The 13,099-nt window shown below is 39.1% G+C and overlaps 1 protein-coding gene across 1 annotated transcript in view; it reads left to right on the top strand.

Moving 5' to 3' along the window:
• Window positions 1-13,099, top strand: part of DNAH8 (dynein axonemal heavy chain 8) — a 329,367-nt gene that overhangs the window by 303,473 nt on the left and 12,795 nt on the right. Inside the window, exons 89-91 of the mRNA XM_059938771.1 lie at window positions 6,149-6,305; window positions 9,952-10,104; window positions 10,188-10,377. Coding sequence (XP_059794754.1) covers window positions 6,149-6,305; window positions 9,952-10,104; window positions 10,188-10,377 — 500 coding nt within the window. The remainder of the gene's footprint in view (window positions 1-6,148; window positions 6,306-9,951; window positions 10,105-10,187; window positions 10,378-13,099) is intronic.

Here is a 13,099-nt window from a genome sequence, read left to right as displayed (position 1 = left end):
TTTTTATGGGACATAAATGTTACTAGGAGTTTGTTAAGATGTGTTTCAAGGAACGTAAAACATTTCTCACTGATTCATCTCTGTTGAGTTCTTGACAACTGTGGTGGTCTTTGCATCTGGGGGCTTCTTTGTTTTTCTATTTTTCAGAATGAAAATGGTTTTAATACTCTTTATTATAAAAATCATACTTTTTCATTGAGAAAAATTAACAATACAGAAAATAGAAAGGCAAAAAGTAATAATTACAGCAAAAACTCATACCAAATTCCCACAATGAAAATACTCTTCTAGATTTTTTTTCTATGACTATACATACAATATTATTAACAAAAAATTAGATTATACTATATGGATTTGTACCATGCTATTTCGTTGAATAATCTTAATTCAATAACTCCACCTTATCAATTAATATAGAGCTACATCACCATTTTTCCTGGATGTATAGATTTTTATAGAGCTTGTTCAGGATTTATTATTACAAATACTGTTATAAACAGTCTTGTACATACATCTTTGTATATTTGTCTGATTATTTTTAAAACTGATTTATTAAATGTTGAATAAATACAAGAGCATTTATAACATGTAAAATGCAAAGAATAAATATAAAACATTGCCTTTTTTGCACCACTATTTCTATGTTTTGTTTCTTCTTCCTCTTTTTTGACTTTTGCTGAATATTAATTTTTCTCATTGTAATTTTCCCCCTTGGCTACTTTGGAAGTTATGTACTGTGTTTCTCTTCTTTTACTGGTTACTCTAGAAATTTTAACATCCTTTTTTTTTAAATTTTATTTTTTATTTATTTATTTTTGTCTGCCTTGGGTCTTTGTTGCTGCATGCGGGTTTCCTCTAGTTGTGGCGAGTGGGGGCTACTCTTCGTTGTGGTGCACGGGCTTCTCATTGCGGTGGCTTCTCTTGTTGCGGAGCATGGGCTCTAGGCACATGGGCTTCAGTAGTTGTGGTACGTGGGCTCAGTAGTTGTGGTGCACAGGCTTAGTTGCTCCACAGCATGTGGGATCTTCCTGGACCAGGGCTCAAGCCCATGTCCCCTGCACTGGCAGGCGGATTCCCAACCACTGCGCCACCAGGGAAGTCCCAACATCCATTTTTAATTAAACCTAAAATGAACATCTTTACCCTCTTCTCAATTAAAACTCTTAGGCAACTTTAACTACATTACTCCTCTCCTGGAATTTTAGGGTTTTAATTTTATCTTGTTTCTTTTCTAACCCCACAATGAGGCATATAATTATTGTTTTATACCATAATGTTTACCCATGTATTGATGCATCTTTTCTACAGCTCAAATCTTCCATCAGAATATTTAACCTCCTTTCTGAAATGTACACTTTAGAATTTCCTTCACTGAGGGCCTGTTAACTGTAAACTCTTTTGTTTTTATCTGAAAATGTCTTATTTTGCCCTCCTTTTTTGAAAAACAGCTTTATTGAGATATAGTTTGCCTACCATAAATTCATTCATATTAAGTAGACTGTTCTCTAATTTCAGAATACTTCCATTACTCCCAAAGAATTCCTGAGCCCATCTGTAATAAACTCACACTCTCACCCCCAGCCTCAGGCCACCACTAATCTACTTTCTGTTTCTATAGATTTGCCTTTTCTGGACATTTCCTATAACTTGAATCATACAGCATGTGGTCTTTTGTGTATGGATTCTTTAACTTAGCATAATGTTTTTGAAGTTCATCCACATTGTAGCATGTATCTGTACTTCATTGCTTTTGATTGTTGAATAATATTCCAATATACAAATATAACACATTTTGTTTATCCATTCACCAGTTAATGGACATTTGGGTAGTTTCCACTTTTGGCTATCATGAATAATGCTGTTGGAATATTCACAGACAAGATTTTGTGTGGACATGTCTTTTCATTTCTCTTGAATAGATAACTAGGAATGTAATTATTGGGTCATATGATTAATCTATCCCCCTAACATTTTAGGAAAGTGCTAAATTGTTTTCCAAAGAGTCTGCACCATTTTACAGTACCCTCCAGCAATGTATGAGGGCTTAAGTTTCTCCACATCCTTGTCAACACTTGTTATTATCTGTTTTTTGATTATAACCATTCTTGTAAATGTGAAGTGGTATCTCATTGTGGTTTTAGTTTACATTTTCCTAGTAAATAATGAGGTTGAGCATCTTTTCATGTACAATTGGCCATAAGTATAGCTACCTTGTTTGGTGAAATGTATGTTCAAATCTTTAGCCTTGCCCTAATTCATGAAAGATAATTTTGCTTGGTATACAATTCTAGATTTACAGTTATCTTATCCTAGCACACAGAATATACTATTCTGTTTTCTTCTGGCTTTCATTGCTGCTGCTGAGGAATTGGCTGTCAGTCTAATTGTCATTTCCCTCTAGATAATTTGTTTTTCTCTCTGACTGCCTTTAAGATACTGTCTTTGCTTTTGATGTTCAACATTTTCATGGTGATATGTCTACATATGGCTTTCTATTTACTTATTTGTTTGTTTTTCCTGTTTAGGATGCATTGAGTTTCCTGAACTTGAGGATTCAAATCTTTCATCAGTTCTCAGCCATTATTTCATCAGTTATTATCTCTTTTTTATTCTCCCTTTTCTATCTTTCTGAAACTTTTTTGAGATGTATGTTAGAGCTTACTACTTTAGCCTACATGCCTCTTAACCGCTTCTTTATATTTCCCATTTATTTTCCCTTCTGCAGCATTCTAGATAAGGTCTTCAGATCTGTTTTCTAATTATTTCCTTGGCTATATCTAATCTGCTGTTTAAGCCATCACTAACTGTTATTAGGTAGACACCTCCCCCAAAGATGTCCACATCCTAACCTCAGAACCTGTAAATATGTTACCTTATGTGACAAATAGGACTTTGTAGATATTATTAAGGTTAAGGACCTTGAGATGGGGATGTTATCCTAGATTATCCAGGTGGGCCCAATTTAATCACATGAGCTCTTAGTGGAAGAAGGAGGCAGAAGAGTGTGTCAGAGAGATGAAATGGTACAAGGAGGAAAGATTCAAAGAGAGGGACTTGACCTGCCATTGCTGGCTTTTAAAATATAGGAAGGGGACCATGAACCAAGGAATGCAGATGGACCCTAGAATCTAGGAAGGGTCCTTACCTGACAGCCAGCACCCTCTAGCAATGGTCTCTCATTGGGGACCATGGTCCCAACAACTGCAAGAAAGTGAATTCTGTCAGCAACTCAAATGAGCAAGGAAATGGGTCTTTCCCAACAGCCTACAGAAAGGAACCCAGCCTGCTCACCTTAATTTTAGCCCAGTGAGACCTATATCAGACTTATTAACTACAGAACTGTGAAATAATACATTTATGTGGGGTTTTTTTTGTTGTTTTTTGGTTTTTTGGCGGCACTGGGTCTTCATTGCTGCGCGCAGGCTTTCTCTAGTTGCGCCGCGCAGGGGCTACTCTTTGTTCCAGTGCGTGGGCTTCTCATTGTGGTGGCTTCTCTTGTACGGAGCACCAGGTGTAGGCGCACAGACTTCAGTAGTTGCAGCACGCGGGCTCTAGAGCGCGTGGGCTTCAGTAGTTGTGGCGCAGGGGCTTAGTTGTTCCACGGCTTGTGGGATCCTTCCCGGATCAGGGATCAAACCCATGTCCCCTGCATTGGCAGGCGGATTCTTAACTGCTGAGCCACCAGGGAAGTCCCACATTTATGTTGTTTTAAGCCACTTATTTTGTGGTAATATGTTACAGCATCAATAAAAAAAAACTAATGCAGGTTTTAATTTTTAAAATTTTCATAAGTTCTATCTGGCTCTTTTTCAAATATGCTATTCATGTTTATAGTTTTCTGTTTCATACTTATATTTTCAATCACCTTTTTATTCTTCAGTATAGTAAAAACATAATGTGCATCTGAAAATTCACTATCTGAGATCTTTGCAGGTCTGGTTCTGCTTCCTTTTGTTTAGTTGGCTCTTGCTCACAGTGCCTGTTCCTCTATGAGTTTTTTAACTCCTGACTGTGAGCTCATGTTTATTGGAAATTAACTGTTGGATTCTTTGAGACTTGGGTCGAAAGCATATTGTTCCATGAAAGATTCATGTTTGCATCCGCCAGATGCCACCTGTGTCTTCCTGGGACCACCTGAAAATAAATCTTTGGCTTGAGTTTTTTCAAATCACACAAGTAAATGAATGAATGTTAATTAATGTCACAAATTAAGAATTCTTAGGAAAGATTTTTTTTTTCCCACCAAGCTAGGTAGAACAATTTACCTACCATCCCCTTCTGACAGGTGGGTTATTTCTAGTTGACTTTTATACTAAGTGATTAGCCCTATGAAGTACCAGATTTATGTAGGAGTTTCCTATTAGACTTTCTTCCTTGGGCATATGGCTTACCTATTCTCTCATTGTACCATCCCAACAGACACGCAAGAACACCAGGGCTCAGTTGATGCCCCCTTGGTGAAATCTGGCTTGTTTCTGGATTCCAGTTTTCATTGTATATTTTGTTTGACCCTCTGGATTTCTTAGTTTCTTGCCAGTTCTGTAATGTTTTTCATATCTTATCCAGCACTTTTAGCTATTTTCACAAGAGTTGTTCAGGGTAACAATTGCACTGTACTGTCAGAAATTAAAATGTCTGATTCTCTCTTTAGAATGGATTCTTAGGCATAGAATTGCTAGATTAAAAGGTAAGCACATTAAAATTTTTATACATATAGCCATATTACCAAGGTTTATTTTATGTCCAAGGAAATAAAACAGAAAAAAAAATCACTAATCTCAAGCATTTGTTGGATTCCTTTTAAATTTGCCTCTAACATCTACAAAAGGAAATGTAAATGTGGTTTACATCTGAACAAGAGACAAAATTTACAAACAAAACAAAACAGTAACTCAAAACAGTTTAACTGTGAAATGTTTATAGATGGTAAATTAGGAGTTCAAGAAAGACAGAAAAATTTAAATCTGGTCATGCTGAACCCCTGCTTGGGAAGTCTTCTGTGCTTGCCTAAAGCAGCCCACGTGACCCTGCATGGTCTGGCCCTGACCTTATCTCCATCCTCATCTCTGCTTCTAACTCACTGGCTCCAGCCTCGCTGGCCTTGTCTCTGTTACTCAAATGCAGTGAAGTCCTTCTCGTCTCCAAGCCTTACCTCTTATCTGAATGTCCTCTCTTGCCTCCCACTTCCACTCTGTTTTGCCTGGCTGACCTGCTTATTCTTCAGGCCTCAGCTTACATGTGACATTTTAAGAGAGAACCTCCCTGATCTTCTAGAGTAAACCACCACATGCACACACACACACCCCATAATCTGTGTATTCAGACTGCTGGTCAACCCAGCAACCCTGGGACCAAAACTAAGTTCGGGCTCCTCAGAGCATCTGGTGAATTCAAAAAAAGAGCTAGAGAGTGAGAATGAGAGAGAGAGAGAGACTGTACTATCTTAAAGTATCCTGTTCTTCTTTTCCATAGCAATTATTACAGTGGTATTGACCAATGTCCCCCTCCTCCACTAAAGAAAGGGACAAAGTCAGGGACCTATTCACTACCATATCCTAACACCTAGCTCAGTGCCTGGTGCATTGTAAATCTTTATTGAATATGTGAATTTTAAAGATGAGTAGCTGCATTTAGATAAGTGGTGCCAATAGAACACTTTGGAAATCATAAAACAAGTGGGAAAGTAAGAAAACAAAACAGAAAAGACCAAGGAAATTTTAATAATTTATAATTCAGTGAAGAAATATGAGCAGTGCTCTTCAAGCTAACAAATTGTCATATAATGGCAGATTCTTAGGACCAGTCCATAAGCAGGGGAGAATAAAAGGAGGTGGGCTCCTTGTCCAGTATGAGGTTAGCTACAAGCAAGATTGGCTAGCACTGCTTTGGATTATTATGGACTTTCATGGAATCTTTCCCTGAAGATGGAGAGCTTTCATTTCTGTGATGTTCTTGATGTCCTAATAGGAGGAAGTAGAATGGACCTCTAGTTTTTTCCTTCCTGTATGTTGATGGTGAAGTTTTCCTTTTTCCCCCTTTTTTGGCTGGATTTGATTTAAGTTATTCATAATTTAATTTTCACGTTGATAATTATCTCTGAAGATACGTTTCCATGCCACATTCTGAACAGTTCAGTTCTTTTTGTCAGGTATCAGAGTAACACTGCTTCTGCTGTTCTTGAAACAATTACCAACATTCAACCCAAAGAGAGTGGAGGTGGCATGGGAGAGACCCGGGAAGCCATTGTTTATAGGTTATCCGAAGATATGCTGAGCAAGCTGCCTCCTGATTACATTCCACATGAGGTGAGGTACCCTTTCCGCCTGGCGCACAGGGCTGTCTTTGGGTTCCACAAGGCTGAGCACAGTATGTTTCAGTCAGTCCCTTCCTCTCTCTGCTCAATCCTTCTTTTTTACCTTTTGGTCTTCTCTTTCTTACCCTTGCTCAAGCATCTTGCAAAATTACAATCTGCACTTTTCTTTTCTACTCCACTTTCTCTCTCAATTGCCTTTTCTGTACCCTTTCCCCATCTTTGGGTTCCTCTGTCTTTGGGTCTCCAGATATCTTAATCCTCTGGACTGAGAATCTCTCCCCACCTCTCTTACCCAAGCCAGCTTTGTCCATTATTTAAATTTAGCCCTTTTTTCTGTCTCTTGCCCTCCATACTTTTCATTCTCTCAATCCACTCAGCCAGGTAATAGGAAAGCAAGCCATTTACATGAATTCACTACCCAGTTTGGATGGCAATAATTTTCTGCTTCTTGAACCTCCCAGATGTTTGCTTGTTAATCAACATCAGTTTTTCTCAAAAATTTTTTTTTATCTCAAGACCCCTTTATGAAATGATTGAGGACCCCAAATAGCTCTTGTTTATATGGATTATAACTAGTGATATTTAACATATTAGAAATGTAAACTAAAAAATTTCAAAAATATTTATTAATTTATTGTGAAATAACATTAATAAACCCATCACATGTTAGCATAACATTTATATTTTAAAAATAAGTATATTTTCCAAAACAAAACCATTTAAAGAGAAAAGTGGGGTTGTTTTACGTTTTTGCAAATCTCTTTTATGTCTGGTTTAATAGAAGACAGCTGGATCCTCATATCTGCTTCTCCATCCAGTCTGTTGTGGTATCACAGGTCATGTAGCCTCTGGAAAACTCCACTGTACACTCCCCAGAGAAGGAGAGTAAAAAGTCAAATAATGTCATAGTATTACTATGAAAAAAATTCAACTTTGTGGACCCACCTAAAAGGAACTTGGGGGCCTTCGGGGTCCCAGACCGCACTTTGAGAACTCATCTAAATAAATCTTTAATTGTGGTAAAATTTCTGGACGGTCTGAAAGTTCTGTAATACACCATCCTTCTTCACGCAAGAAAAACAGGGTGGTGCCCTCTGGCCATCCAGGGCCCCCTCTCTCCTGTTCTCAGCCTCTACCCCTCACTGCTGAGCGTTAGAGCTTCACCTGAGCCTTAGGCTGGGCTGAGGCAAGTTTAGCTTTTCAACCAAAAAGTGAGAGGCTGATGTCCTAATGCAGGTATGACTATGGTCCTGTGTCTACCCTGTCCTGCATCCCCAAGTCTGGGAGAAAAGCACTTATCAGCTGGGAGCCCCGAGGCTACCTGGGCTACAGCCCTCCCACCTGCAGTGAGTGCCCCCAACAATAAAAAACGTTTTCTTGCTTCTTAAAACAATTTTTGCTTCCATTGTGTAGATGGGTGCCAAGGATTTGGCTAAGATACTGAAATCAATGACTTCACATAGAGATGTTTATAGTCAGGGGAGAAAATATTTTTTAAATGGATAGGTATTGTAAGCACATACTTTTGTGGTTCATTGTAAATGATCTTCAGAAGACAGATGAGGCATAACACCTGTCTTCACAGATTTTAAAAACCGGCATGTGAAAGTGAGATAAAATTTACTCTCTATGACTAGACCGCAGGTTGGTATTACCAGAAGAGGATTTCGAGACCTTGGGGTAATTTGAGCTGTTCAGGGTTAGTCGGGGCCACTTCACCAAGATCTCCGTTCTGGCAACATCCCAGCAGGAACTGAGTGTGAGCGGATTGCTAGATGGGAGGGAGTTTGTACCAAGAGACATCTAAAACAGCTTCCTCTTCCAGGATCACTTACTTTTTAGTGTTCTTTATTTTACAGAAGAGATGTGTTTTTAAAAATGTGGCTGTAAAGTGAATTTAGTTAATTGAAATGTAATTATACTATTGACTTAAAAACATTAGTGTAGAAAAGACTACCTGGTTTCAGAAACATAATAAAAATTCTAAATAAGACTACAGCAAATCTTTCACTTATTAATAGAAAGACAATTTTAGGCTGGAACAATAAGCATACTCAAAGTAAAATCCGTACTAAAATTAGATTTTCTAGAGTCTAAGTTTTAAGACACATTAAGCATGTGTCTATTGCAAGGGAAGCCTCTCTTTTAAAACCCTAAGTAGGGCAAGGAGATTTGTTTGGGGCTGTTAGCATACTAAAAGCTACCCGGGCTATTGATTTGATAGTGTAGCCAACACCTGGGCTTAATTTCTAATGCCGGTTGCAAAAGTGTTTCCATAATTTCCCTTTTCCTTAAAGTGTGAATTTCCACAAAGCAGTCCTGATTTAGAGAATGATATATAGGCTCTTTAGCCACTGGAGGGCTCAAGATGAGAACAGGGCAGTGGAGCCTGCAAAAATGTAAGTTCTAGAATCAGGAATTTAGGTGAATACCTGAAGGTTGGTGTGGCAGACTGAGTCAGGGCCCTCCACTGGCACGTTTGACTGGGATTTCAAGGTCATTTGCTCTACCTGCACAGGTAGTCCCGTCCAGGTGTTCAGTTTTACATCACTGCTTCCCTCTCATCCCTCACACACTAGAAGTTGCCCAGCTGCAGTCAAGCAGAGGTGTCCATTGCTGAGTAGGAAACATCAGCACCATGCCAGAAAACCTGTTCTGTAAAACGAGGAGGATGGTCCAGATGAGCCTGAAGCCCATCTGTCTCTAATACTCCATGACTCAAGAAGAGGCAGTGGGCATTTCTAGCAGAGAACGCTACAGTTTACTGGCTTTCTGGTGATTGTGTGGACTGGTACCTCACTCCAAATTTTCTCCCACTCCATGTGTCTATCTTTACCCCTCCTATTCTGGCATCTCTTCGACTGTGGCCAGCAGAAAGTTCAGATCTCTTTATGAGTTCTTGCCAGTATTTGTAGTCAATCTTTTCTTGGGCATATGTCACTAAATTGAAATGTGTATATATATTGGCTTATTTCCAAATAATTGTTATATTTTATTGTTCCCACAACCAGATGCTTTTATATTGATCTCTTCAAAATGGCCAATAAATTATATACAAGAAGGAACAGGTGCTTAATGACCCTCCCACAAAGTCAAATATTTTCATTGATTAGATTAGGAAAGACTCCATTTAGTCACCCTAGCCAGGGCAACAGTGATCTTAGGAAACTGCAGCCAGTCATATTTATTGGTACCTGTTCTGTAAAGATTTTGGCTATGTTAACTGTCTGTGACATTTCTGATAATTCTGCAGGCACTATGAAAAAAATGTATTCCAAACTGTGCTCTTATAAAGGTTAGATTGCAAAAGGATATTTAATTGACACTTAGTACTTAATCATTTGAAAGGGAAAAAGGTACAATTTTATTTCAGCTTTTCATAGTACATTTCCAATTATCAACTAAGTACAATCAGTAGGAAATAAAAATCATTTTAGTTGAACAGTAGTTTTTGAAGCCCAGAAAATGGGGAACTTAATGGCAAATTTGGTGCTGCAAGAGATATTTTAGAGTTCATTTGGGCTTGTAGAGATACATCCAGAGGAAGAAAAAGAATAGAGAAAGGAGAGGTCATTGGAAAAGAAGTGGCAGATGGTGTTTTAAAAATCTCTGTCATTGTGTTGTATGCTTTGTGTTAGGTGAAAGCTCGTTTGATGAAGATGGGACATCTTAATTCAATGAACATATTTCTCAGACAAGAAATTGACAGAATGCAAAAAGTCATCTCAATACTTCGCAGTAGCCTGAGTGATCTAAAATTGGCCATTGAAGGAACAATCATTATGAGTGAAGTGAGCTATTATTGTCTCAATAGTTGTTTCCCTCTTTTGTTGATTTTTCTTTTTCTCAGATTTTAACTTTACCTTTTTTCCAGAACCTGAGAGATGCTCTGGACAATATGTATGATGCTCGTATACCTCAGATCTGGAAAAGAGTGTCCTGGGATTCATCCACACTGGGCTTCTGGTTTACTGAACTTTTGGAAAGAAATGCTCAGTTTTCCACCTGGATATTTGAAGGGAGGCCCAATGTGTTTTGGATGACTGGTTTCTTTAATCCCCAAGGTAAGTGCTCATAGGAGAGTAGGCAAACTTGGAAGTTGTGGATAGTTGTATAGTAGCACTGTGTGATAAATGTATGTTATACAAAACAACATAGAGGTACAGCTTGCTGCATGCTGGACCTGTGCTTTCAGAGTTGGAGACCAACAGATGATTCTGCTATATTTGTTTTACAAATTCAGTCTGAAATTCTTTCTGCCATATTGCTTCTACAATATGGGGGCAAAACTCCATTTTTTTTGCTCACCCACTTCAGCAAGCAAGTCTGTGGTTAGGACAATGTGAAATAGTGGAAAAGTTTTGTTCAAACCTGTTTTTAAATGTTTATGAAAATGACAAAAATGAAGCACCAAAATATGCAAAAAAATGTGCCTAGAGTTCAGAAAATTGACTGATTTAAAAAATGATCAGGTGGCAAAAGTTTTATTCAGTGAACTTCTGGAGTCTGTCCCTGCTCAGCTTTTTTTTTTCTCCCCTGAAAAAGTGCTTTGTGATTCCACTGCATGTATTCCTTCATTCCATTCTAGAAATATTTACTGAATAAGTTTCTGACTAGATCTCATAGAGTTCATAAAAGTTTAGAAACATGACAATTTTTGGTCTTACTACAACATGGATAGTTTTTTAAAGTAATTCTTGGCTAGAATGAAGAGATGCTGGGTTCCTTACAGTTCAGCACCTTATAGCTCCATTAGTTATACAATTTAAGAAGCATTCACACTTACAGATTTAGAGTGTATTATTGTTACTCACAGCAGTATGGTTGAATCTCATAAAATAATATTAAGTGAAGGAAGTCAAACAGAACACATTGTAAGTATGTATACAGTGTACACATAGGTATACATTGTAATGTATGCATATTGTATGATTCCATTTACACAAGGAATCAAAACAGGCAAAACAGATCTTAAAAGTAAGAATAATGGTTCCCCTTGTGGGAGAGGGCAGTGATTGCAAAAGAGCACTAGAGGGCTTTTTTAAAAGTATCTTTTTTTTTTTTTTTTTTTTTTTTTTTTTTTTATTTATTTTTGGCTGTGTTGGGTCTTCGGTTCGTGCGAGGGCTTTCTCCAGTTACGGCAAGTGGGGGCCACTCTTCATCGCGGTGCGGGGACCGCTCTTCATCGCGTTGCGCGGGCCTTTCACCATCGCGGCCCCTCCCGTTGCGGGGCACAGGCTCCAGACGCGCAGGCTCAGCAGTTGTGGCTCACGGGCCCAGCCGCTCCGCGGCATGTGGGATCTTCCCAGACCAGGGCTCGAACCCGTGTCCCCTGCATTAGCAGGCAGATTCTCAACCACTGCGCCACCAGGGAAGCCCACTAGAGGGCTTTTGAGTGTTTGGAAATGTTCTGCTTCTTGATCTGGATCTTGGTTACAGGGCTGTATTCCCTTGGTGAAAATTCATGGAGCTGTATACTTATGATTTGTGCACTTTTCTTTGTATAAATAATACTTCAATAAATAGACATTTATTTGTCCTCTGTGTACATACATTCATTCACTTCATGCATTTTCAAATGCCTTAACATTTTCTAAATTTAAAACACTAACCATGGTGGTTTTTATGAACTTAAATTATACATGGTATATTATTAGGTCGAAAGACGTTAGATTTGTGAAGGACAGCCCCCAGATTTCACTTATCTCTTTTTCTCCCAGAATTTCCATTGAATTTTGGGAGGAAACTTTTTTATTATGGTTCTCAGATTTTGTGTGTCTACTTATGAGTCTCTTTCCTCCTTACCAGCCCTCAATTTGAGTAAGTTGTCACCAGGGAATTCCTGGCTTGGGAGTCTGAAGAAATAGCATTTAACTTAATTAGGATTGTTCAACCACCTTTCATTTGCCAGCCCCTCTGCTAGGTGCTTTCAATAGAGAGAGATTTGAGACCTAATTCCTGCCCTAAAGGAGTCCATAATCTTATTGGTAGGACAGAAATATTAGCAACTTCAACATAATTTTATTTATTTATTTATTTATTTATTTATTTATGGCTGTGCTGAGTCTTTGTTTCTGGACAAGGGCAACATAATTTGATAAATGTTCCACCCAGTGAGGACGAAGCACCACACCAGCACAGAGGAGAGAGAGATCCATTCTGCCGAGGCAAGGCTTGAGAAGAGCTTCACACGGGAGGCAGTGAGCAGAGTCTGCAGAGGCAGGGACTGGAGACAAGAGCATCCCAGGCAGAGGCCCGAGCAGAGATAAGGCACATCCAGGGAGAGAAGCCCAGTGTGGCCCAAGCTCGGGAAGCAGGAGCAGGGGTGTCGGGGAGTGAGGCTAGGGTGTGAAGTCTTCCAGGGGAGTTTGGGCTGCATCATAAAGGCAACAGCAAGTCACCAAAGATCACAAGATAACCCCAGGTGGAGGCAGAGTGTAGACTGAAAGAAGGATGTCCACAGCAGTGAGACTTTTACCGGATCCAGGGGAGAGAGCCTGAGACCTTAACCAGGTGCAGAGAAGGAGGCAGATTTGCTGGAGTGATTAAATGGGGACCTTTGAGAGCGCGGGGAGTGGCAATGGCTGAGGTTGAAGGCCAGGTACAAGATAGGGAGCATTGGTAGAGGGGCCAGCTGGGAGGAAAGGCAGGGAGCTCTGGATTTGTCAGCTTGTGCTGGTGGGACATCCAGGTGGGGAGGTGTGTTGGCAGACTTGGGGTTTGGCAAAGGGGTGAGGATCAGTGATTTTTTAAAAAAGTGAGATCATTAAGTGTATTTTTGATATT

Source organism: Balaenoptera ricei, chromosome 11, assembly GCF_028023285.1.
Source record: "Balaenoptera ricei isolate mBalRic1 chromosome 11, mBalRic1.hap2, whole genome shotgun sequence".
In the NCBI taxonomy this organism is placed as follows: domain Eukaryota; kingdom Metazoa; phylum Chordata; class Mammalia; order Artiodactyla; family Balaenopteridae; genus Balaenoptera; species Balaenoptera ricei.
This window is presented reverse-complemented; position numbering and strand designations above follow the sequence as displayed.